Source organism: Dasypus novemcinctus, chromosome 3 (genome assembly GCF_030445035.2).
Source record: "Dasypus novemcinctus isolate mDasNov1 chromosome 3, mDasNov1.1.hap2, whole genome shotgun sequence".
Taxonomy (NCBI): Eukaryota; Metazoa; Chordata; class Mammalia; order Cingulata; family Dasypodidae; genus Dasypus; species Dasypus novemcinctus.
Genome location: NC_080675.1, coordinates 132,806,019 through 132,828,989, shown reverse-complemented (window position 1 = coordinate 132,828,989; position 22,971 = coordinate 132,806,019). Strand labels below are relative to the sequence as shown.

The 22,971-nt window shown below is 43.7% G+C and overlaps 1 protein-coding gene across 3 annotated transcripts in view; it reads left to right on the top strand.

Moving 5' to 3' along the window:
• Nucleotides 1–22,971, top strand: part of MYO1E (myosin IE) — a 220,819-nt gene that overhangs the window by 174,153 nt on the left and 23,695 nt on the right. For all 3 annotated transcript variants that reach the window (XM_004452867.5, XM_071214222.1, XM_004452868.5), the window contains exons 18-22: nucleotides 2,872–2,970; nucleotides 9,362–9,506; nucleotides 12,759–12,873; nucleotides 13,087–13,256; nucleotides 14,936–15,081. In XM_004452867.5, coding sequence (XP_004452924.2) covers nucleotides 2,872–2,970; nucleotides 9,362–9,506; nucleotides 12,759–12,873; nucleotides 13,087–13,256; nucleotides 14,936–15,081 — 675 coding nt within the window. The remainder of the gene's footprint in view (nucleotides 1–2,871; nucleotides 2,971–9,361; nucleotides 9,507–12,758; nucleotides 12,874–13,086; nucleotides 13,257–14,935; nucleotides 15,082–22,971) is intronic.

Sequence of the window (22,971 nt, the reverse complement as noted above, 5' to 3'; positions counted from 1 at the left end):
AATCCGGGCTTGATTTTTCCACTTCTTCCTTCATCTGACACAGGCCTTTCCCACCTTCGAGTCTTTGCTTTTCCTGTGGCCTTGACCTTCCCCTTCTCATTACCTCATCCACCTGGGCCCATGCACTTGCCTCTGAGAAGTCTCCTGCTGTGAAAAATCCATTTCCTTTTCTCTTCTCCTGGTGTGGATTATCTGTTGTAGCTGGGAATAGATTGGGACCATAACAGCTTTACATTACCCAGGTCAGGAGCAGGTTCTAACGTCACCACCCTGTTTCACGAAAGAGGAAACTAAGGCACCGAGTGGCAGAGCTAGGAGCACCCAGGCACCCAGCTCCAGAATCTGGCTCTTAACCCCTGCACTGTCTGTGGGTCCTCCAGCCTGCAGTTGGAATGTTGGAATCACACCATGTCCTTTTTTTTTTTTTTGGTGTTCCCAGCACCTCCCATAGTGCGACTGGCACAAAGTAGGTGTCTTCAGGTGTAGGGTTTCATGAGCGACTTAGGGAGATGACTGTGAAATTGTAAAGAGAATGCTGCTAATCGCCTCTTGGGCTCAGCAGGCTTAGGAGGGGCCCGTTCTTCAGAACCAATCGTTTAGCACAGATGATCCCAAGTGTACCAAGTGGGGAGTTGAGGGGCTGCCCTTCTGCCACGGCACCATTCTGACGTCCTGTCTTCAAAAGAGAGGGCGAGGTTACTTTTTTTATTTCTCATTTTCCTCAATCTTATGTTTCTAATTGCCTGTAAGCAACCTGCCTGCACAGCACGTTGTAAAGGCCCCTTTCTCCTCCCGAGTGGACAGTCAAAAGCTAGTGTGCGGGATCTCCCCCGGCACCCAGGTTCTCAGCAAGGGCTGGTTTGCACAATTCACACATCTGGGCATCATGCCAGGCCCACCAGACACACTAAACTTACAGTGTGCTGCACTGGCCAGTTTCCTTCTGGTATAAAAATCCCCCCTGTGAGAACATTGACCTAGTAGTACTCTGCATATCCACTTTTCAAAATAAATTGCTAGTTTTTCCCTTTGGTACAAACTAACTGAAAGCAAAATTTAAACACATTTTTATTACATTTTTAACTTAGGCATTTGAAGTGAATAGTTTTATTGATGGATTTTAAAGGTTTATTTTATTATTTATTTCTCCGCATTGTTTGTACTTGCTGTGTCTGTTGTCTTTCTTGTTTCTTTAAGAGGCACTGGGAATTGAACATGGAACCTCCAATGTGGGACAGAGATGGTGCCTAACCACTTAAGCCACCTCTGTTCCCTGCTTTTGTTGTATCTCTCATTATGTTGTTTTTCTTGTATCTCTTGTTGCTTCATCTTGTTACGTCAGCTTGGCATGCCTACCCATTGTGTCAGCTTTCTGTCTTGCTTATCTTCTTGTGGAGGCACCAGGAACCTCTGCTCCTGGCTTTGTTGAGTCTCTCATTATGGTTTTTTCTTGTGTCTCTTGTTGTGTCAGCCTGTCATGCCCACCTGTCATGCCAGCTCGCTGACTTCTTTAGGAGGCACCAGGAACCAAACCATAGACCTCCCATGTGGTAGGTGGGAGCTCAACTGCCTGGGCCACATCGGCCTCCCTAAAGTGAATAGTTTTATATGCCCTTTCCTACCTTGTGTTTAAAAAGCCTTTTTTAAAAAATTTATTTATTTTATTTATTTTTTAAAATGTATTTTTTAAAGAAGCTTTATTTATGTATGTATTTATTTCTCTCCCCTTCCCCCCACCCCACCCCAGTTGTCTGTTCTCTGTGTCTATTTGCTGTGTCTTCTTCTTTGTCCACTTCTGTTGTTGTCAGTGGCACGGGAATCTGTGTTTCTTTTTGTTGCATCATCTTGTTGTGTCAGCTCTCCGTGTGGGTGGCGCCATTCTTGGGCAGGCTGCACTTTCTTTCGTACTGGGTGGTTCTCCTTACGGGGCACACTCCTTGCACGTGGGGCTCCCCTACACGGGGACACCCCTGCATGGCAGGGCACTCCTTGCGCGCATCAGCACTGCGCATGGGCCAGCTCCACACGGGTCAAGGAGGCCCGGGGTTTGAACTGCAGACCTCCCATGTGGTAGACGGACGCCCTAACCACTGCACCAAGTCCACCGCCCTAAAGAGCCTTGATAGTTAAAACTTCTTTCCTTTCCTGTTTCAATTTTTTTAAAAAATGTATTTATTTATTTATTTCTCTCTCCTTCCCCCCCCCCAGTTGTCTGTTCTCTGTGTCTATTTGCTGCGTGTTCTTCTTTGTCTGCTTCTGTTGTTGTCAGCAGCACAGGAATCTGTGTTTCTTTTGGTTGCTTCATCTTGCTGTGTCAGCTCTCCGTGTGTGCAGCGCCATTCCTGGGCAAGCTGCACTTTCTTTCGTGCTGGGCAGCTCTACGGGGCGCACTCCTTGAGTGTGGGGTTCCCCCACATGGGGGACACCCCTGCGTGGCAGGACACTCATTGCGCCCATCAGCACTACACAGCTTCACATGGGTCAAGGAGGCCCGGAGTTTGAACCGCAGACCTCCCATGTGGTAGATGGACGCCCTAACCACTGGGCCAGGTCCGCTTCCCTCTTTCCTGTTTCTAAAACCTGGTATTTTTGTTCATAATCTGTGTGATAGATATATAGGATTTCTTTTTGCTATTATTTTTAAAAATAGACATTAATGTTTTCTTATTTAATTGCTGTATTTCATAATAAAATATTTTTTAAAACCATATGATACAATCTGAGAAATTCAGTTTAGTCTCTTAACACAAATTATAGCCTTTTTAATATACTTCCCTACAGCTCACATTTGGGGTCAAGGAGGAATGATGGGTTAGAATAGGGGATTGGAGAATTATTGACTTATGTCTTGCTCCATATTCTCCTTTATAGGGTAAAACATCAAGTGGAATATCTGGGTCTGAAAGAAAACATCCGAGTAAGAAGAGCTGGTTATGCCTATCGGCGCATCTTCCAAAAGTTCCTACAGAGGTAATGAACTAATGGCTCTAGATTCATTCTTCTTTTCTTTCCTTTTCTTTTCTTTTTTCTTTTCTATCAACTTTGAAATATAATTCACATACAATTCATTGGCTTTAGCAATATTCACAGAGTTATGCAACCATAACTACAACCTATTTTAGAACATTTTCATTGCCCCCAAAAGAAACCCTACTTCTCTCAGTTATCACCCACTTATCCCTCCATCCTCCACAGCCCTAAGCAACACTAATCTACTTTCTGCTTCTGTAGATTTGCCTATTCTGGACATTTCATATGAATGGAATCTTTTAATGTGTGGTCCTTTATGACTTGCTTCTTTCACTTACATAATGTTTTCAAAGTTCATCCATGTCGCAGCCTGTATCAGTACTTCATTCCTACTTATTGTTGAAAAATATTCCATTGTTTAGATATACCATGTGTTTTGTTTATTCATTCATCAGTTGATGGGCATTTGTGTTGTTTCCACATGTGGCTTTTATGAATAGTGCTGCTATGAACATTTATGTCTAAGTTTTTGCATGGACATATGTTTTTGTATCTCTTGCCTATATTACTAGAGATGGAATTACTGTGTCATATAGTTACTACATATTTAACCTTTTTGAGGAACTGTCAGACTTTTCCACGGCAGCTGTACCATTTTACTTTCCCACCAGCGGTGTATAGAAGTTCCAGTTTCTCCACATTCTCACCAACACTTACTGTCTGACTTTATCTATAGCCATCTCTGTGAGTGAAGTGATGTCTCATTGTGGGTTTGGTTTGCATTTCCCTTGTAGCCAATGATGTTGAGTATGTTTTCATGTGCTTTTTGGCCATCAATATACATTTTTTGGAAAGATATCTATTCAGATCCTTTGCCCATTTAAAAAATTGTATTATTTGCCTTTAGCCATCATTTATTATATAATAAATCAGTGGCTGCAAACATTCAGCAGGTCATCTGTTTAATGTAACCTGTGTATTCAGGAATCCTTGATAATTATGATACAGGAAGGTCTGAGCAAATTACTCCAACATAACCCCATCCAGATACCCAGATCCACCAACGTTTAACATTTGCCACTTGCCATATCATTCTATCTATCCTTCCATATCTGTTGTATAAACATTTGAGTGTAGGTTGTATACATCATGCTCCTTAAGCACTTAATACTTCCTTAACATTTCCTAAGCACAAGGATGTTCACTTATGTGACCACTTTAAGTACAGTTATAAAGCTCAAGAAACTTAACATTGATAAAAAGTTTATAGTCCATCTTCAATTTGTTCATATGTCCCAATATTGTCCTTTTGGGCATTTTCTCCTCCATTATTAGATCCAGTCCTGGATCATGTATTACATTTAATTGCTATTGTCTCTTTAGTTGCTCTTTTATTTTCAAATTGTCAAACATATATAAAACCTATACTTTCCCTTCTCAACCACTCCCAAGCATACCATTTCTTAGGACTAGTCACTTTCACAATGTTGTGCCACCCTGTCCACCGTCCACTACCAGAACATTCCCATCATCCCAAACAGAAACCCTGCACCCATTGTGCACTGATTCCACATTGCCCACCCCCTCTGCTCCTGGTGACTCATACTTTACTTATTTCCTGTCTCTATGAATTTGCATATTCTAACTATCACGTAAGTGGAATCATACAATGTCTGCCCCTTTGTGTATGACATCTCACTCAATATGATGTCTTCAAAAGTTCATCCAGTAGTAGCTCATATCAGACCTTCTTTCCTTTTTATGAATGAATTTAGCTGATTTTTATACTTCTGTTAAAGTTCATTGGGCCGGGTCTAATGCTTAATTGCTCTTATTTCATGTTATTTGCTTTTTAAAAGAATAAAATTTAATGTCCTTACAATATTATAGGACCCTAACTTTCTAGTGATTATAAATTAGTGGCATTCCACTGTATTTTGTACATCTACTTAATTCCCTTTAAAAAAAAGAAGGACTCCACACTTAGTATTTTAATCAGAAAATAATTTTGTCCTCTTGGTATATAATACAGGAATAGGATGTAGGCTTATTCTTTTTTTTTTTTTTAACTCAAATTGTATGTAAAAAAGAACTAGCAGGCTGAAGAGCTTAATTACTCTCTTTGAAATCTAAAACGTCTAGTGAGACAGTTTTTTCCCATGGGACTTTTGTCTTTTCTTGTGAGTTTGGAATGGATAATCCAGTGGCCACCCATGTGGAAGATCATCTAAGGCGTAAAAAAAAAAAAAAAATGTTGGGCTTGGGAGGGAGATCAATTCCATACTATAAAGCCTCTTTAACTCAGTTTCCAGACTTCTAAGATTCCTGATAATTTGGAGAGGACTAGAAGTAATAATTCACCCTCACTACTCTCTGACTTAAAAGGACCCATATCCCCAAAGTGTAAGCAGGACCATATGAAAAATAAGCATTTAGGAAGTTGAGAAAATATCTTGTGAGAGCCTCTGTATGGCTATAATGGCATCCATTTACTGATGAACGATAGAGAGGCTCATTACAAAGGACCTAGCTCTTCCTGAAACAGGTCGGTAACAAGCTGAAAACAGGGTTTCTCAGCCTCAGCTATTTGGCCTGGATGATTCTTTCTTGGGGTGGGTGGGTGCTGCCCTGGGTATCGTAGAATGTATAGCAGCCTGCTTGGCTTCTGCCCGCTAAATGCCAGTAGCACCTCCACCCTTGCCCAGCTATGACAACTAAAAATGTTTGTAGACATTGTCAAATGTCCACTGGGTGGTGGGTTGGGGGCAAAGCCTGTTGAAAACCACTGGCTTAGTTAGTCATTAAAGTTTCTGCAAAACTGCATTTCTTTGAAAATACCCTTTTTCAATTAAGAATAAAATTATATAAAGAAAATCATGAATGAAAGAATTCCCTCTCTTTCCCTAATTTGGAGAGATCTGTCCTCAGCCATTCCAAAATATTTATATTTTTATCTTCCTTCAATACTTTTTTCTTGTACCTGAAAAGTCTCTATTTCTTACTTGTAAATTCTTTCTAGTCAGATTACTATTAAAACTGATCAGCCTGTTTTTATAATCTAATCTTGATTTTTTTTTTTTGAGAAACCAATTATGAAAGACCTCCCTCCTTTATTATTTTTTAAAAAGTTAAAAAGGCCCTCACTTCCATAAGTAATACTGTGAGTCCTGCAGCACTGGGGAGGACAGGAAGTCCCTCAATTCCTTGCCAGAATGCTCTGTACCTTCCTTGTCTCGGGTCCACTGAGAAAGCCCCACTGCTTGTTGGCAGCTCCCTTACTGAGCTGTGAAAGGACTTTATTGGTTGCACGTCTCTCTTAGTGCCATGCTGATGACGTGCCTTCAAGCATTGCTCTTTATGCTGGGCACTTAGTGATGGGATGTCAGTGAAATGGTTTTCCTTTCGAGAGAGGAAAATGGACCGCACCATCCTATCAAAAGCATACTGTCAAACTGCTCTTGGTTCAAGAGCAATGGAAGGATAATAAACAAAAACAGGTGTGGAAGACCATTTATTTTTCAAATCAACAGTGTCTTTCTTTTCCCCACAAGAGGTTTTTTTTTAACTTTTATTCGGACAGTCCATGTACAAATATATCCCCAGGGCCAGACATATCCCCAGCAGGGACTATTCCACCTGAGAAAACCCCATTTTCCATATGAGGTGTGTGGATCGGAGGTGCTGGTCATGCAGAATTTGTCCAGACTCTGCCCCTGACTGTCTCACGCTGTGATCTCCCACGAGTAATTGAGTCATCCCATGCCTTGATTCTCTCCAAGGCTGAGAGGAGAGCCTGTCTATAAAGTGCTTTCTGAGTAGTCACAGAAAGGCTTCCGTGTGAGAAACAGAAAGTGAAAGAGTGGAGGGAAAGTCTCTATAAACACCCAGGCCAACCATCCACACATGCGGGCATTACGCAGTCCTCTCTGCTAAGGAAGCGCTAAGGGCCAAACAAAGGAATGGCTCAGCACTACCTAGAGTATAATGGTGGCTTAGAAAAAGGAAACAAGAGCTTTTTTTGTGTGTTCATTTCCTCTTTGGAAAATCCTTTATGTTAATCAAAACCATCCCTCTTGACTAAGTATTGGTGTGCAAAAATCAGGGGCGCCTCCATGCTCACCCACTGCCCACCCCTGAGGGCCATGTGCTCTTGGAGTAAATCTTGCACTGCTGTACCCAGTGGCAGGAAGAACCCTTTTCATCCCCTGCACGGGACAACTTTCCTGCCTCTAGAAGGTGTTGTCAGGCTGTTAGAAATGGCAGCCACGTTGGGTCTCGGCTTGGGAAAGTAACTAAATTCTTTGGAAGACACCTTGATGAGCTATGGAACACGCACTCCTCACTGTGGTCAGGAGAAATAGGCCCAAATGTGGATTCTGATCCTCAGGAAGAAAGACATGGTAGAAACGTGAGGTTTGCAAAATCCGTCTTTTCCCACCATTCACACTCCTTCACAAGCATCCTTCCCTTGACCCAGCACCTCAACTCATGACCGTCGCAAAGGGATGCCTTTCTATGCCCTGGCCAGGGGGAGGAAAGAACAGGAGGGCCAGGCAAGCACGCAGGGGAGGGAGTGTCCTACCTGCTGCCAGGGTTTGTGTGCTCTCGAAAGTGGGAAGTGTCCTCAAGCCAAATGCCAGTGGTGGAGGCCGCCGGGGCCTGGGCTCCCTTTGCCCTGAGGAGGAAACTCCTGAGAGATGACAAGGAGCCGGCAGTCTCAGGGCAGGGAAAAACATTCCAGGCTGAGAGAACAGCCAGTGCGAAAGCCTTGAGATGAAACGCTGGTGTAGGTGAGTCAAGCGGAAAATGCCTGGTGAAAGAAGCATATGCTATTATCATCACTTTCCAGAATAATCGCAGGTACCGCTTAGCCAGTGGCACCATTGCCTTCTCTAACCTGTTCTCTCCCGACTGTCCTGGAGAAAGATGAGGTGAACAGGGCGTAGTTAGGGGGCCCTGTGCTCTTCCGTGAATCACAGCAGGGAAAGGCGAAGGCACACCGGGCTTCACGTAAACAAAGGGGACCGCGACAGGTCCTAGGTCACGGTGTTTCCCTGGCTAGCAGCCCTGGGAACAGGCCATCCTCCTGTCCTACTGAGATACTCACCATTGGGAGCCTTTGTGGGATAAGGGAGAGAGAATTGGTGCAAAAATAATTTCCTTACAATTAAAAACGAAGGAGAGAAATGCAGCATTATTTTTAAAAATTTTTAAGATTTTTGTCTCTCAATAGGGAATAGGATTTACTTCTCCAGGAAGTTCACACTATGAAGGAAGACATGTAGATATTTGAAGGGAGCAGAGAGGGTTCCAGCCAGCTGGCTCTGTAGGTAAATCTGATTCTGTCCTCTTATGGGTCCATGGATCCTAAATGAAGGGCCGCTCTTCTCACGATTCCCCTCTCTCTTGGAGGACTGGGCTGCCAGAAATCGATCTAATCCTGGTAGGAGCCCCTGGCTCCTCGAAGCTTGGCTTCCCTCGAGGCCCAGGGGCTCATTGTCTGTGTCCCAGATGTCCCCGCACAGCCACCCCACTCTCCAGCTTCACACCCATGTGCTGTTCTGATTTCCCATTCTTTCCTCTCTCCCTCCTTCTTTCCATCCTTCCTTCTGCACCTTCTGTATTTGACATCATGGAATGGGTTCCTTTCTCCTCGATTAGGCCCCGTTTCTGAAGACAGTGTTCCTGACATAGACATGTGTTAGAACCGTGTCGTCTCAAAGGAAATCTGTACGTAAAGGACAGTTACAGGATCCAGCCACGCGAGGTGTTCCGAGAGCAGCGCTCTTGGTAGTGGGGACAGCAGGGACAAAGGAGAGCTTAGCATGCCTGAAGAACAGTCCATCCTCGCTGGAACGTAGCAAGCCCGAGGGAGAGTGGGAGACACAAGAGTGGAGATGAGCCAGGGACCAGCTCACCCAGGGCCTCGTCCCTCAAGGGGGACAGAGCTTCAGAGATGAAGGCTGTTGGGTAATGACAATACAGCTGCTTCTGGTGAGCTTTATAAAACTTGTTCACATTCATTTAAGTGCGCTGAAGGAATAGGGGGAAATTGTATTGAGAAAAGACCATTTGTTTTTGTGTGAAGAGAGTGTCATTGGTGACCTTCACTAATGCTATTTTTAAACTGCAGTAGAAAGGAAAGCAGATTTCAACAGGGCGTTAACATGGAAACGGGTGGATGGGGAGGGAGCAGGAGGCAGCTCCGGAATGGGGCATCCCAGATCCAGAGGATTTTTCCAGTCCTTGAGGTACCTGCTTAAGTATCGGCCCCTGGTAGATGGATCTCCAGCCCCGCCTCAGCCCCGGGGCCTGGGGAACAAAGCTCCTGGGACCTCACGCCAGGCCGGCCAGCTGAGACTGACCCCTCCCTTCCCCCTTGTCCACACAGGTATGCCATTCTGACCAAGGCCACCTGGCCGGCATGGAGAGGAGACGAGAAACAAGGCGTCCTGCATCTGCTGCAGTCCGTCAACATGGACAGCGACCAGTTCCAGCTCGGAAGGAGCAAAGTGTTCATCAAAGCCCCGGAGTCGGTGAGTGTGTGGCTTCCTCGGTGCCCAGGGCTGCACCAGCCCTCGCCTGCCCCCTCCACTGGCCCCTTCCCCACCACCCAGCTGCCTTTTCTCTCATCCTTTTGCCTTAATTGTCTTCTCAAAGAGGCCTTTCCTGCCCTTCTAGTCTACATCATTCCTGAGACCCCTGCCCCCCAGTCTACCACTGCCCCCTAAAAATTTCCTTCATAGCACTTGGCATGGTAAAGAAACTGGCGCATAAGAGGTGCCCCACCACCCAGGCCCTCTGCAGCTTCTGCCTTGAAGACTGAGCAGAGCCCAGGGGCGGGAACGCCCAGGATGCACCTGAAAGACCCTGAGGAAGTGTGGAGGGACTTTGAGGGGGGAACATGGAGTATTGAAGAAGAGTCGTGTTTCTGAGCTTGAATGTGGAAAGAATTTGTCACATCCATACAGAGCTTGAAGAAACAGTTTAGGTAGAGGGAAAATCTTTGAGTTGACCAGTAAAGCAGTTGAACATATAGGTTTTACGACTCTAGAGCTCTAGGGATAATTGAGAGAAACTTTTCTTTTCCACTGGGGCTGTGGTCGCTGTAAGTCTAAGGAATGATCTTCAAAGCTCTGGGGCCATGGAATAATGCCATTTTTTTTTAAGTTGTCTGAATGTCTGAAACTAACTGAGGTTTAGCGTCATGGGTTCTCAAGGTTCCCATAACAATCACAAGACTCCACTTCAAGTAGTCAATGGTGAACTTGGCAAAATTAGTCATCAGACCAAGTCAGGTAGTATGAGAACTTGCAGGGTTGGTGATAATGAAAACAAGTGACTTTTGGACAAATCTTGGACTTGCAGTTAGTTTTTGTCTTCTCTAAGGTGGGCCCCAGGCCTGCTTTTGTCTCTGCCTCATGGAATCAGCTTGAGACTCAGAAAAGATAATAGATATATTGGGCTTTTTTTTGGTAATGGGTTTTATAAACCATAAATATTAAGTAAATAAGCAGCACACATTGATAGAACTCGTTTATGGAAAGTTTGTGGTAGCATTTTCCACTTTGAGTTATTTGTAGCTTCACAGCAATTTCATTTCCAAATATAAAATGAAAATGTTGTGTCATACACCATTAAGCAACCCACAGAACAGTTCCTGTTCTTTCTAAAATGGGATGGAGTGATTTATCTGTACAATGCAGAACTTACTTGTTTTATACCCATTTGATTTTTCAGCTTTCTAAATTTGCACATATAATTTAAACAACCTCAATATTTTTAGTGCTTTTTTTTTTCCACATTCAGTTGAGCTTTTTATCTGATTCAGTTGGGGGTTTTATTTCCAAAATCAATATTTATTTTTGCTTTTTCTTTGCCTTGTCTTCCTCCCAGTAGCTGTATCATCACTTGTTTCTCCTTTCCCCCATCTATCCTCAGACACCCCTACTATCACCACTGCTCTCTCTCCTTCCCTGCAACACTCATCCATCCACATCTGGCCCTGATGTGCAAATAGTTTCACAAAAAATTATTTTTTAAAAGAACTACCTTGTGATTTTGCCTTAACTTGTAGAGTAAATGTGCTAAATATACAAAATAATCTATTTGCTTTAAAAACCCACATTGGACAAAAGGTTTGTTTTTGGTTTTTTGGTTACATGTGCCCATGGTGTGCGTTTTTGCTTGTTTGTTTTTCTTAAGCCTTCCGGGTTGCTAATCCCCAGGGCTTTTGGGAAGAAACTAAAAGCCAGATAATCTTCGAAACATTCTTTGGGAAATTGGGAATTGGTCATCTCTTCATCCTTTCTGTGATCACAAGTATATTTTCTATGGCACTCCCAAACTGGTCTTAAGAAAGAAGATGAGGTAAGACTTAGAAACTCAATATGTAAGATAAGAAACAGGAAGAAATTCTTTTACACAGGTGACCAATTGCAGGACTCAGATTTGAGACATTCTGTTTCTTGCTAAATCATTTTGGGTTCAGAAATATGCTCCATATTGAGCCACTTACTGTGAAAGTAAGTGGCCCCTCCCTTAGTATTGGCGTTTGGGATGTTGTTTCTGCACAGCTGGGGCTGTGAGGAGAAACTGAGTGGCAGAGGATGATAGGTGTGGTTTCTGAGTGTAGACACAGAGAAACAGAGTCAACAAATCAAGCCCAGCTGCCTTCAAACAAAACTCGCTTGTTTACTTCTGGAACATTTTTACGATGACTAATATCGTTTTTACTTTTGGGTTCTTATTGGTCCATTTTATATTTTTCCTAGAGAGCCACTCATACCACTTCCTCAGTGAATGAGAAAGGTTCCCCACCATTGTAAGAGTGGGTCAAATGCAGATTTACAGAGGAAGAGCCCGAATGACCTTGGTTCACCTGCCAGCCCCACTCTACCTTAGTTCCTTAGCCTTGGGTCCCAGTTTTCCCATCTGTAAAAGTGAGATAATAGAAGTATGTTGCTCCTGTAGTTGCTGAGGAGTTGAAAGAAATAGTATATGTAAAGACTCTAGAAAAAATCCTGACCTGTAGTGGGCACTCAGTACATTACAGCTGTTGGCTGTCGTCATCATTTTCAGAGCCTAGTTGATTGGGGTGCAACAGTCAGTGTTGATTGTTAAAATGACCAGAACCTCAAGATCTGCCAGGCTGATGACATGGGCCCCTAAACAGTCCAGCCTTTCTTAGCGAAGCCAAGTCTTTCCTAGCACATCTTAAGTCCAGCTCCAATCATCATGGTTATTATCCTCTGCTCTAGTGATTCCTTGGAGAATCCTGTGAGGCAGTTAATATATGCTTTCATGGAACTGAAAATAAGACAGCCCTCTTCCCACAGCAGCAATAGCTGGAAAATTCTGTTAAGAGGCTGCGTGCAGCGCCATTCAAGAGCAGCAGCCTCCAGCCACTCATTTGATCTAGCTGCCTACTATTCTCTTTGGATCGAGGTGGGGAGTACATGGATAAATGCGGAATCACTCATTTGATTCTCGTGAGACCAAGAGCAAGGCAGAGCAGATGCTGTTATTAAGGTTCAACTGAATACATTCAGATCCAGCTATTTTCCTTTATAGTTTTCATTAAAAGTAAAAATTTTTATAAAATATAATCATAAACACATGCCACAGTTACCATTTTTTCATATTTGTTCATGAGTCTGAGAAGTTGCTTCCCATGTATGTCCTTGACTAAATTGTGTCCCTATATTGTTTTTAAAAAAAGAAAAAGTGATATTCAGGTCTTGTAAATTGGCTCACATTTGTCTTTGCTACACTTTCCACACTCACAGCTATTTCTTCTTGAAGAGATGAGAGAGAGAAAGTATGATGGGTATGCCCGAGTGATACAGAAATCATGGAGGAAATTTGTGGCCCGGAAGAAATACGTCCAAATGAGAGAAGAAGGTATTTTAGTCATGTTGTTTCACACTTTTAGCAGACCTCAAGAGTAAGTTTGAGCCTAGGTGAAGTTACAAGTTCACTTTTCATTGTATGTAATATCATATGTTAAGACTCTTGCATTCATGGAGTTTCTCTGTGTATTTCCACCCTGATAATTTTCTTCCTTTTTCTGGCACACTGATCTTTATCTCTTCTCCACCTTCCGGGGTATTGCAGCCTCAGACCTCTTGTTGAACAAGAAGGAGAGAAGGAGAAACAGTATTAACAGGAACTTCATCGGGGATTACATTGGGATGGACGAGCACCCCGAGCTCCAGCAGTTTGTGGGCAAGAGGGAGAAGATTGATTTTGCAGACACAGTCACCAAGTATGACAGGAGGTTCAAGGTATGCACAGACCACCCACCTCTGAGAGGCACCACACAGGTTTCTCTTTTTAAAAAAAAAACAAAAAACTCATAATGTTGCTTTGCTTATTAACAAAGCAGAATATCATAATTGTATAACATTAAAAAAATACAGATAAGCTCAAAGAAAAATAGCCACCAAATTCATAAACAACCACTGTTAACATTTTTTGTGTATCCTGGCCTTTTTAGTGCAGATATACATACGCATATTTAGCTTACCAAAATGAGCTCTCTTATGTCCTGGTTTTTTTCCTAATAATGTACTAGGGAGAACTTTGCATATTAATAAACGTATCAGTATAAATCATTTTGTATAGCTACATAGTATTCCATTGAACAGACACTTGTTTTTTTTTATCAGTTTCTCATTAATCAATTTTTAGTGGTTTTTTCGTTGTTTGTTTTTTTTTACCATTGCAACTCTGCAATGAGTATCCTTTCACATATGTCTTTGTGCATTTGTCTTCTAATGTTTTTAGAGTAAATTGGTAGGAATGGAACTCCTGGGTCAAAGCATTCAGAATATCTTTATAATCACTAAGCATATTACAAACTGTTCTCAACCCTTTTCCCTGAGTGGATAACTGAAGCTTTGTATTATTCATATAGCCACTAGTGGAACAGTTGATTGCCTCGGTAGCTTATAGATACGTTAAGATTTTATGTTATTATTATCCCCTCCTTCCCAGAGGGCTCCCTCATCTGTTTGCTCATTTCTTTTTGCTCATTGTCTGCTTGTTGTTTTTTGCTCATTTTCTGTTGTCTGCTCATTTATTCTTTAAGAGGTACCAGAAACCAAACCCAGGACCTCCCATGTGGGAGACAGGTGCCCAACTGCTTGAGCCACATCTGCTTCCTACTCATTTTTGTTTCGTTTTGTTTTGTTTTGCTTTGCTTTGCTTTGCTCGGTATCTGTTCATTGTTTGTTTGTCTCCTTCAGGAGGCACTGGGAACCAAACCCGGGACCTCCCATGTGGAAGGCTGGCGCCCAACTGCCTGAGCCACATCTGCTCCCCAGTGTTAATTTTTTTAACAGAAAAAAAAATGATGATGAAATAAATAACAGTACTTATAAGAAATATGGTGTCATTTTGCTGAAACTGAATTATTCCTTGCCACCTGAATGTGGGACCAGCTGCTATGGTACAGGTTTTTAATGCAAACATGGACATTGAAGGTCACTTAGCATTGCTAAGTTGTTGCTCAGGTATTCCAAAGTATATTTACTTACATTAGATTTTTCAGGATTATCACTGAATTTTTGTTTTTAAATTTTTAAAGAAAATTTTGTGGACTCCCAAAAAAATATATAGACACTTGAGGGATGCCCTTTGGAGGAACATGCTGTAGCAGATAATGGGTAGGGGCGCCGTCTGTGTTGGTTTGTCCAGGACAGTCCCACCTGATGCCTTAGGTGGAACCATATGAGCCGGCCATTTTTAAAAGTCATTAACAGTTAAATATGAGCAACTTCATATGTGTCAACCTAGTCATCGTTAGCACTGCCCCCTTTTTCCAGGGACCTGGCCCTCCCCGTGGTGGTGAAGATTTGCTGCCCAAGGCAGTGTCCTCCATCTTGGTAACAGATGCCCATTGTGTGTTCAGTTGTCTCTTTGACCATGTCTATCCACCTTCTTAAAACGTCTCTCATTCCAGGGTGTAAAGCGAGACTTGCTTCTTACCCCAAAGTGCTTGTACTTAATCGGACGAGAAAAGATCAAACAGGGCCCCGACAAAGGCCTCGTGAAAGAAGTGCTGAAGCGGAGAATCGAGATGGACAGGATCTTGTCCGTGTCCCTCAGGTGAGCGGTCATTGCCCGTCCACACATGGCCAGGAGAAAGGCCGGCAGGCTCCCTTGATGACGAGGTCATGAAGAAGGGGACTGAATTTCCCCTTCCTCCACAAAGACACCTGAACTTCATAAATCTCAGGGAGTCCTGGTATAACAGCAATAAGATACCCAGAAGGTGCTTTCTGGTTGGCTTTTCTACTCCAGGAATATCCAGATCCTTTACTCCATAAAATCCTGAAAATGAGCCTATATATGAGCCAGATTAGAGCACCATTGCGCTCACTGAAGCAGAGCCAAGGGTCCTGAGGCCTGTCCTCCACCTGCCGCCCCCAGTGTGAAAATCTGACCCATAGTACCAGCAACTGTCCTTAAGCAGAGGTGGCCATAGGCTCTCGAGACTGCTTTTCCAGTGGCCTGTGACCTCAGATGGTCTTGGAAGGGAAGTTTCTTTGGGACTCCTTAGGGTTCTTTCTGCCCATCCATACAAGGGAGAAGCAAGTACAAATTGGTCTCCCTAATCTGTGTTCCTAGAGTCATCACGTCATTGCCAAAAGCTCCCTACAGATCCAAGCTCACAGGCTGTTGGAGGCCTTCTTCTTCCTGCAAGGCCTCAGGCAGGGGCCCTGCCCTCACTGTCAGCTTCCTCCTGGCAAAGGGGCTTCTGTGCCTGAGACAACTTCCCTAAGTACTTCCGTACTAGAAGCTCCCAGCCTAGGTTCTCTCAGGAGAAAATGCCCAGGAACTTTTTCCTTGAGTTGCATTGCTAGGCGTCTCTGAGGCCCAGCCACCTTCGCCAGGGGAGTCTTTGGGCTTCCATTGCATTAAAAAGTAGTTGTGTTCTGGAAGCTTACTGGAATCTGGACACCTCTCTAAGCTCTTATTCCACACAGAGGGCAAAACTGCTGTGCTCAGGAAAAAGCAGGGTTTTGCATACTCAGGCCTCTGACCGACCAGGCTAGAAATCCTGGCACCAGTGGGATCCCTGGTGCAATAATCCAAAGCAGATCTCAGTTGTGTCCATTCTTGCCTGTGCCAGTGCAGTTTCTGATTTTGTCTGCTCCTAATTTTCCTGGATAAACGGCCGGTCAGTGCAGTGAGGGCGAGTGTTTAAAACATGCTAATTCAGGTTGTGGTCAAATTTCTAAGCAGATGCATCCACCAGTGTCCTTTCTTGCATTCCCACCTCAGGTAGGGCTCAGTGCCATGGACTGGAAGGAGAATCCCTAGGTGCTATGTGGCTTCCAGAAGGTCTTTGTGCATTCGGCCACCTGGCCAGGTCCCCGTCTGAGGTGGACAGCCTGCTGGCCACACTCTCCCTGGGGGCCCCCCAGGCTGCCGTGGTGGTCTGAGGAACCAAGAGGGAGCTGTTCGGGTTTTTTTTCCTGCATGGAGCCAGCTCTACCTGGGTTGGCTAAAACAGGCCATGGATGTACACTTGGCAGTAACCATGGCTGAAAGCCAGAGAAGCAAAGCTGTAGGGCACATATGCTCATTATTCTGAGTGTGAGTATTGTTCTTTCTATTATCATCCCCTGTCTGAGCTCAGGCCCCCAGACCACTCAAGGGGTGCTGTTCTCACAGCAGTGAAGTAAGACCCATGAGGTTCATGAGAACTATTCCTCTATCTACCGTTATATAAAGCCCTTTGACACTATCTTATTGGTAAGATCCTAAGGCTTCTCAAGACATGGGCAGTTCACACTCAAATTTCTTCCTTTTGCCTTTTTTTTTTTTCTCCTTTTCCTTCTCTCACAGCACCCGGGGATACACCACCTCATGTACCAGCTTCTTATTTCTCTGCCTCTTCAGTATTTATGGTCTGGAGGCTTCCTTTCTGTGGCCTTCCCTTTTTAGAGAATGTAATAAAATGAGGTACTTAGCTTAAAAGTTGTTGGGGCTCTGAGGGAAAAAAGAAGAGCGTGAGTCATTTTAACTCGTACTTTCTGCATGTTGCAGTTACTCAAGCCTCTCACTTACCAAGATTGATATTGTTGCCTCATTTCCATTATACATTGTATGAGGCCAGTTTTCAGAAATCTCTTTAGGAAAGGAGAGGGCTCACCATCTGCACAGAATCAAGTGAGCCCAGAGTAAAAGCTGATTGTGGTACCAAACCCAAAAAACGAATGTATTTTCTAAAAATACTTCAGTGCTGGGATAAAGAAAGATTTTGAAAGTCGTCTTGTGCTTTTAAAAAAATTATAATATCTGAATGTGTTTTGAAAAATTTATGAGACTTACTGGTTTACTTGTGGCTGAAATTATATCACGAAATGGATTCTTAGCTATAGCTAAGACTGTCCATGTATCACAAGCTTGATCTTTCAGTCCCATTTCTCACTCTTACAAGCACTATCAAGGCAAAATAGATTCAGAGCTCCCTGTTCAAACAAACCAACAGTAAAAAACCAATTATGAGATAATTTGGGTAATCTGAGCATGAGTATTTGATATTCAGGATTTTTAGATTAATGGCATTGTCAGTATTTTTATTTAAACAGTCTTTATCTTTTAGGTACACAAAGAAATACGGATAAATAATGTCTGTACTTTGCTTTAAAATAACATAGTTTGTGTCAGGGAGCAGAAAGATTGGGGACATAGATAAATATGATCATCTATGGATTGATAGTTGTTGAAACTTCCTGACATGTGAAGGTTCATTTTACTATTCTTTCTGCCTTTTTACATAATTGGAATTTTCCACGAAGAATTTTTTTTTCTATATTTTATTTCATCTCCAGGCAGTGAATCATTTTTTAAAATTTAGCATTTAATAGTGATAATAGCTAGTATTTATATAGCCTTTTTTAAAAAAATATTTTTATTGTCTTTTATTATTTATTTATTTTTTAAAGATTTTATTTTTTTTTTAATTTTCCTCCCTCCCCGCCAGTTGTCTTCTCTCTGTGTCCATTCACTGTGTGTTCTTCTGTGACAGCTTCTACCCTTATTAGCAGCACCAGGAATCTGTGTTTCTTTTTCTTGCGTCATCTTGTTGTGTCAGCTCTCCGTGTACACAACGCCATTCCTGCGCAGGCCGCACTTTCTTTAGCGCTGGACGGCTCTCCTTATGGGGCACACTCCTTGCACGTGGGGCTCCCCTATGCAGGGGACACCCCTGCGTGGCACGGCACTCCTTGCATGCATCAGCACTGCGCATGGGCCAGCTCCACACAGGTCAAGGAGGCCCGGGGTTTGAACCGCGGACCTCCCATGTGGTAGACGGAAGCCCTATCCATTGAGCCAAGTCTGCTTCCCTATTGTCTTTTTTTAAAAGAGCAATAGATCACACAAAAAATTACATTAAAAAACATCCCATATACCCCACTCCCCACCCCAAGAATTTTTTTAAAATACTGCAGCAGACATCATTAACTTTTATAAATATACTAAAATATGAGTATTTGAATTATAATTTTAAAACTTTTAAATTCTTAATTTGCAAGAAAAATATAGAATTGCAGCAGGTGGAAATAGAGCCAACAGCTCACAGAGATGAGGCTGCAGTTACTTAAGGGAGAGCTCCAGAATAATCTAAACAGGAAAAACCTCTACCTAAATAAGTTAGAACAGAACACTGATACCTGCATTCCTTCCCTCATTGGACATGTGGTGGATGTAGCACACCAATATGTAGTTCAGACAGTGTCAGATTTCCAAGGCTTGGGGTTTCTCCAGCTGAGGTCTGTGCATCAGTTTTTGAAGCATCTTTATAGAACTGCTTCTTGTCCAAGTACTGACCTTGACTTCTTATAGGAAAAATTCCAGTTGCCAGGAAGGTAGCCACAAGATGAAATGGCTCATGCTCTTTGCTTTCCTATAGTAGATGATGAGATTGGTGCCACGTAACCACCGAGCTGGGGCTCTCTCTGATGGCGCTCTCAGAGTCCTTCTCATTTCCAGTGGCTGGTCACCAGAACGCCTAAGGCCTGAGACCAAAAGCTATGGGGCTGCAGTCTGGCTCAGTAGGTTTTCCTGTACTCTTGAAAAATAACCTGAAAGAGGGTGCTCACAATCTGGGCCCAGCTGCATGGTCACAGTATTGTTGTGTGGAATGTTCCATAGCCTAAATGCCCTACGTGTTCTGGCCATCGGAACAGCCCACGTCGCTGCCTCTAGATGACCTGAAGCCTGACTGAAGGCTGGACTTGCCGAGGTTTCAGGCTTTGGGCTTGTGGATGTTGTCAACGTGGTTGGGCTGAGCCCCCACCTGTGACAAGCCTCGTGTTGCGCTTGGGCATTCTAGGGTGAACAAGACACAGCTGCTGCCTGAGGGAGCTCCCTCCCATTCGGAGAAAAGCACACGCCACACAGGTTGTAAGTGCCAGAGAGCCATATACAGGGTACTCCTGGAACACAGAAGAGGGGAGGGCTCCTTTTCACGGGGGGGGGGGGGGGGGGGGGTCAGGTGAAGCACTGAGGAGGCCTGACACGTGGGCACACCTTCTTAGAGAAATTAGGAAGGATCAACTTGCTGTCACTGGTTTCTCTGAATGGTAGGATTATTTTCTTCTTTGTTCTCCTGCCTATTTTCTGGTTAACTACAAAGAGCATATATTTCATAACCAGGAAAAACATTTTATAAAGATTTAAATAAAGGCAGGGCTATTCTTTATTTTTTTTTAAACTCCTTTCAGACTTCGCTCAGTATTTTGCGTAGCTAACATTTTTGTGAAGAAGATGTTGGTTAAGGGAGTACAACAAGATTTTTTTAGTGTTGTCAGCAATACAGCAATAAGCCACAAAGGGGCTGGAGGGTGGAATGAAAAACAAATACAGAGCCAAACCAGGGACTAGTAAAGGATTTTTCAGCAGAGCACAGCGTCAGACATCTGTAAGGAATTGCAGCATAAGCATATGAATAAGATAGGGGTGACATCCAGACATAAGTCTGATTTTTTTTTCCCCATAAACACGAAGGCTGTGTTTTCAGGTCTAAGAGCATGAGCTGAGAAGAGGGGAGGAATTAGCTAAAACTTTGGCCTGAGTGGAGATGTTTTGCTCGCTCTTTAGCCTGGGTCACTGAAGGCCTGGGTTTTTTAATTTGATGGTTAAAGTCAATGTGTCCAAATACATCTCTTCTCATTTCCACACTCATGTTGATAATTGACCTTGAAGGATTTGGCCTGTTTGCTTTTTTTCTCTTATGGTAATGAAACTTACAATAAAAGAAAGCAGTAAATTTCAGCACATTATACTATTCACGGTTATTTTCATGGAGTTTATTTAGCCCTGTTGAATAATCTCTGCCTGCCTAAAGCGCAGTCAAGCAATCTGATGTGTCTAGACATGTCAAAGAGTGCTTTGAGTAGAGCAACTAAAACCGAAAGGAGTTTAATTTCTCACCTTGCACATCAAAAAGTGTTTTCCTTTTTCCCTATTGCACATACTCCTTACCTAATGTGCAGTCTTCTTATACCTGTGCTAGGATGCTTGGAATTCCTTAATTCAAAATGATCCTGGAGAGCTGTTTTTGTTTGCTTGTTTTTTAAGATTTATTTTATTTATTTCTCTCCCCTCTCACTCTCCCTCCGCCCTAGTTGTCTGTTCTCTGTGTGCATTTGCTGTGTGTTCTTCTTTTTGTCCACTTCTGTTGTCAGCGGCACGGGAATCTTTGTTTCTTTTTGTTGCCTCATCTTGCTACGTCAGCTCCCCGTGTGTGTGGCGCCATTCCTGGGCAAGCTGCACTTTCTTTCGCACTGGGCAGCTCTCCTTACGGGGTGCACTCCTTGCGCATGGGGCTCCCCTACCCGGAGGACACCCCTGCATGGCACGGCACTCCTTGCGCGCATCAGCACTGCGCATGGGCCAGCTCCACACGGGTCAAGGAGGCCCAGGGTTTGAACCGCGGAACTCCCATGTGGTAGGTGAATGCCCTATCCACTGGGCCAAGTCCAGTTCCCCTGGAGAGCTGTTTTGAGGAGCTTTTACATAAGTTGCTTTTTTCATTTTTGAATGGCTGTGCAACTGAAGTGATTAAGGCAATCCAGAGTTTTTATCTGCCCAGAAAGAGTAATACAATAGTAGTTTTATGTCCATGCCCTTTGAGGCACATTACTCCCAAACTTTTGGGAGAGATTTCTGTTCCTCCTCTTGGATCAGTCTGTGAACAGAGGAGGTAGGAGTGGAGAACACACTCTCCATTCTCATCACTTATCAGTGGCCAAAAAGACCACATTTCCCAGGCTAACTCGCAGCTAGGAGTAACCACATGATGAAGTTCTGGCCAATGGGGTGTGAGCAGAAGTGACTTGTACAACCTCCAGCCCATACCTTTAAAGGGCAGGAATATGTGCCTGCCTTCTGGACTCACAGACCTTGAATTGCTTTTGTACCTACTGCTGAGGGACAGACAAAATCACTGTGTTGTTTAAACACTGATGGTCGGGGTCTTCATCACAGCAGCCAAACCTGCATCCCCGCTATCACAGAAAGCACGGTGAGAGGGAGGGACGTTTGGGAACGAGAGCTAAAATGACCCAGTGCTCTGACCAAGTAGCCATTATTCCTCAGAAACAAAGCACTCTGACCACACATCCAAGGAGAACTCTGTGACGGAAGGCAATATCTTAAGTAACCAGGCTGTGAGAGCCCAGCTCCTCTGAGCTCGGATCTTGCTCCTAGTTTCCTTGATCCTCTGTGGTTGCTGGAGGCCACCACTCCATGCCTTCTAAATTCAGTTGTGCTGCGGTTCCAGCCCAGCCCTTTCTTCTCCTGTGGATTACCAGGCCGCCTTCCTGTAGGACTGTGATGCTGCAGCTACACCTACGGCCTGGCTCAGCGACAGGTCATTCGGTTCCTGCTTCCAGCCCAGCTGAGGAAGAAGGAAGAAGGCAGAGAGAGATGGTTCCGGTCGGGCGCTCTCTACTCAGGAAGCTCATCTGCATACCCTGACTTGTCATGTTCATGAGCCCGAACAGCGAAACCACAGGAGTTACAGTTTAAATGGATCAAATTCTATACGGAAGAAAAAGCCCCTGCCTCAGCGATTCTCTCTAAACCCAGACCTCCGTGTGACTCGCGTTCCTCACCATTCCAGCTTTGTCACCGCCACAGTCATCTTCCTGGGTCTGTGGTACCAGGAGCCCGGAGAGAAGAGCTCAGCTTCTGTGCAGTGTAGCTCAGCCCTGGCTACTAAAAGAACCACTTCATTGTCACTTGCTTGCACTTTGAGAGATTAAAATGTTATCCTGGTTGGTTCATTGAAGTAGGTTCACTTAATTTGTGTTTACTATCTGGAAAAACACATACAATCCCTAAGGAAATGTCATTCTTTGAAGGATTATCTTGGTCGTTTGACAATGGTACTTAGAGGTAATAGGAAACTTGTATAACATGAAGCCTTTGGGGTAGTAGGGAATTTTTAAAATTTCAATTGTATATGTTTTAGCTTTCCACAAAGTTTAGCTAGACCTGGAGGCAGAACTGTGTCTCATCAATCTCCCCCTGCCACTAAGCATTTCCCCAGAACTGGGTTTGCTTCAGCCCACTCCTCCATCCATCCTGCAGTTCTTGACATTCTCCCTCTCCAGGCAGGAGTTTCTCTGCAGCCCCACCCTGACCAAACATGCAGTTTCTGCAAAGATGTGTTTTTGCCTCAACCATGGAATGCATTCACTTGAAGACAGACAGCCTGTGGACTTGGTACTTTGATGTGTTTTTACATTTCAGTAGAACCTGGCACAGAGTATAAGACCATGTGCCAACAGAGTCCTAACAAATGCATACAAAGACCAGGATATTGGCCTCCCTTTTCATAACTGAGCTTACAGTTGTTCATTAGGCTTTATTATAGTAGCTACCACCATTTCAAAAATTCTGTTAACTTGGGACCTACTTGGAATTGTTCATGTTCAACTGTGTTCTATTTATAGCATTCTGGACTTCCAGTCTTAA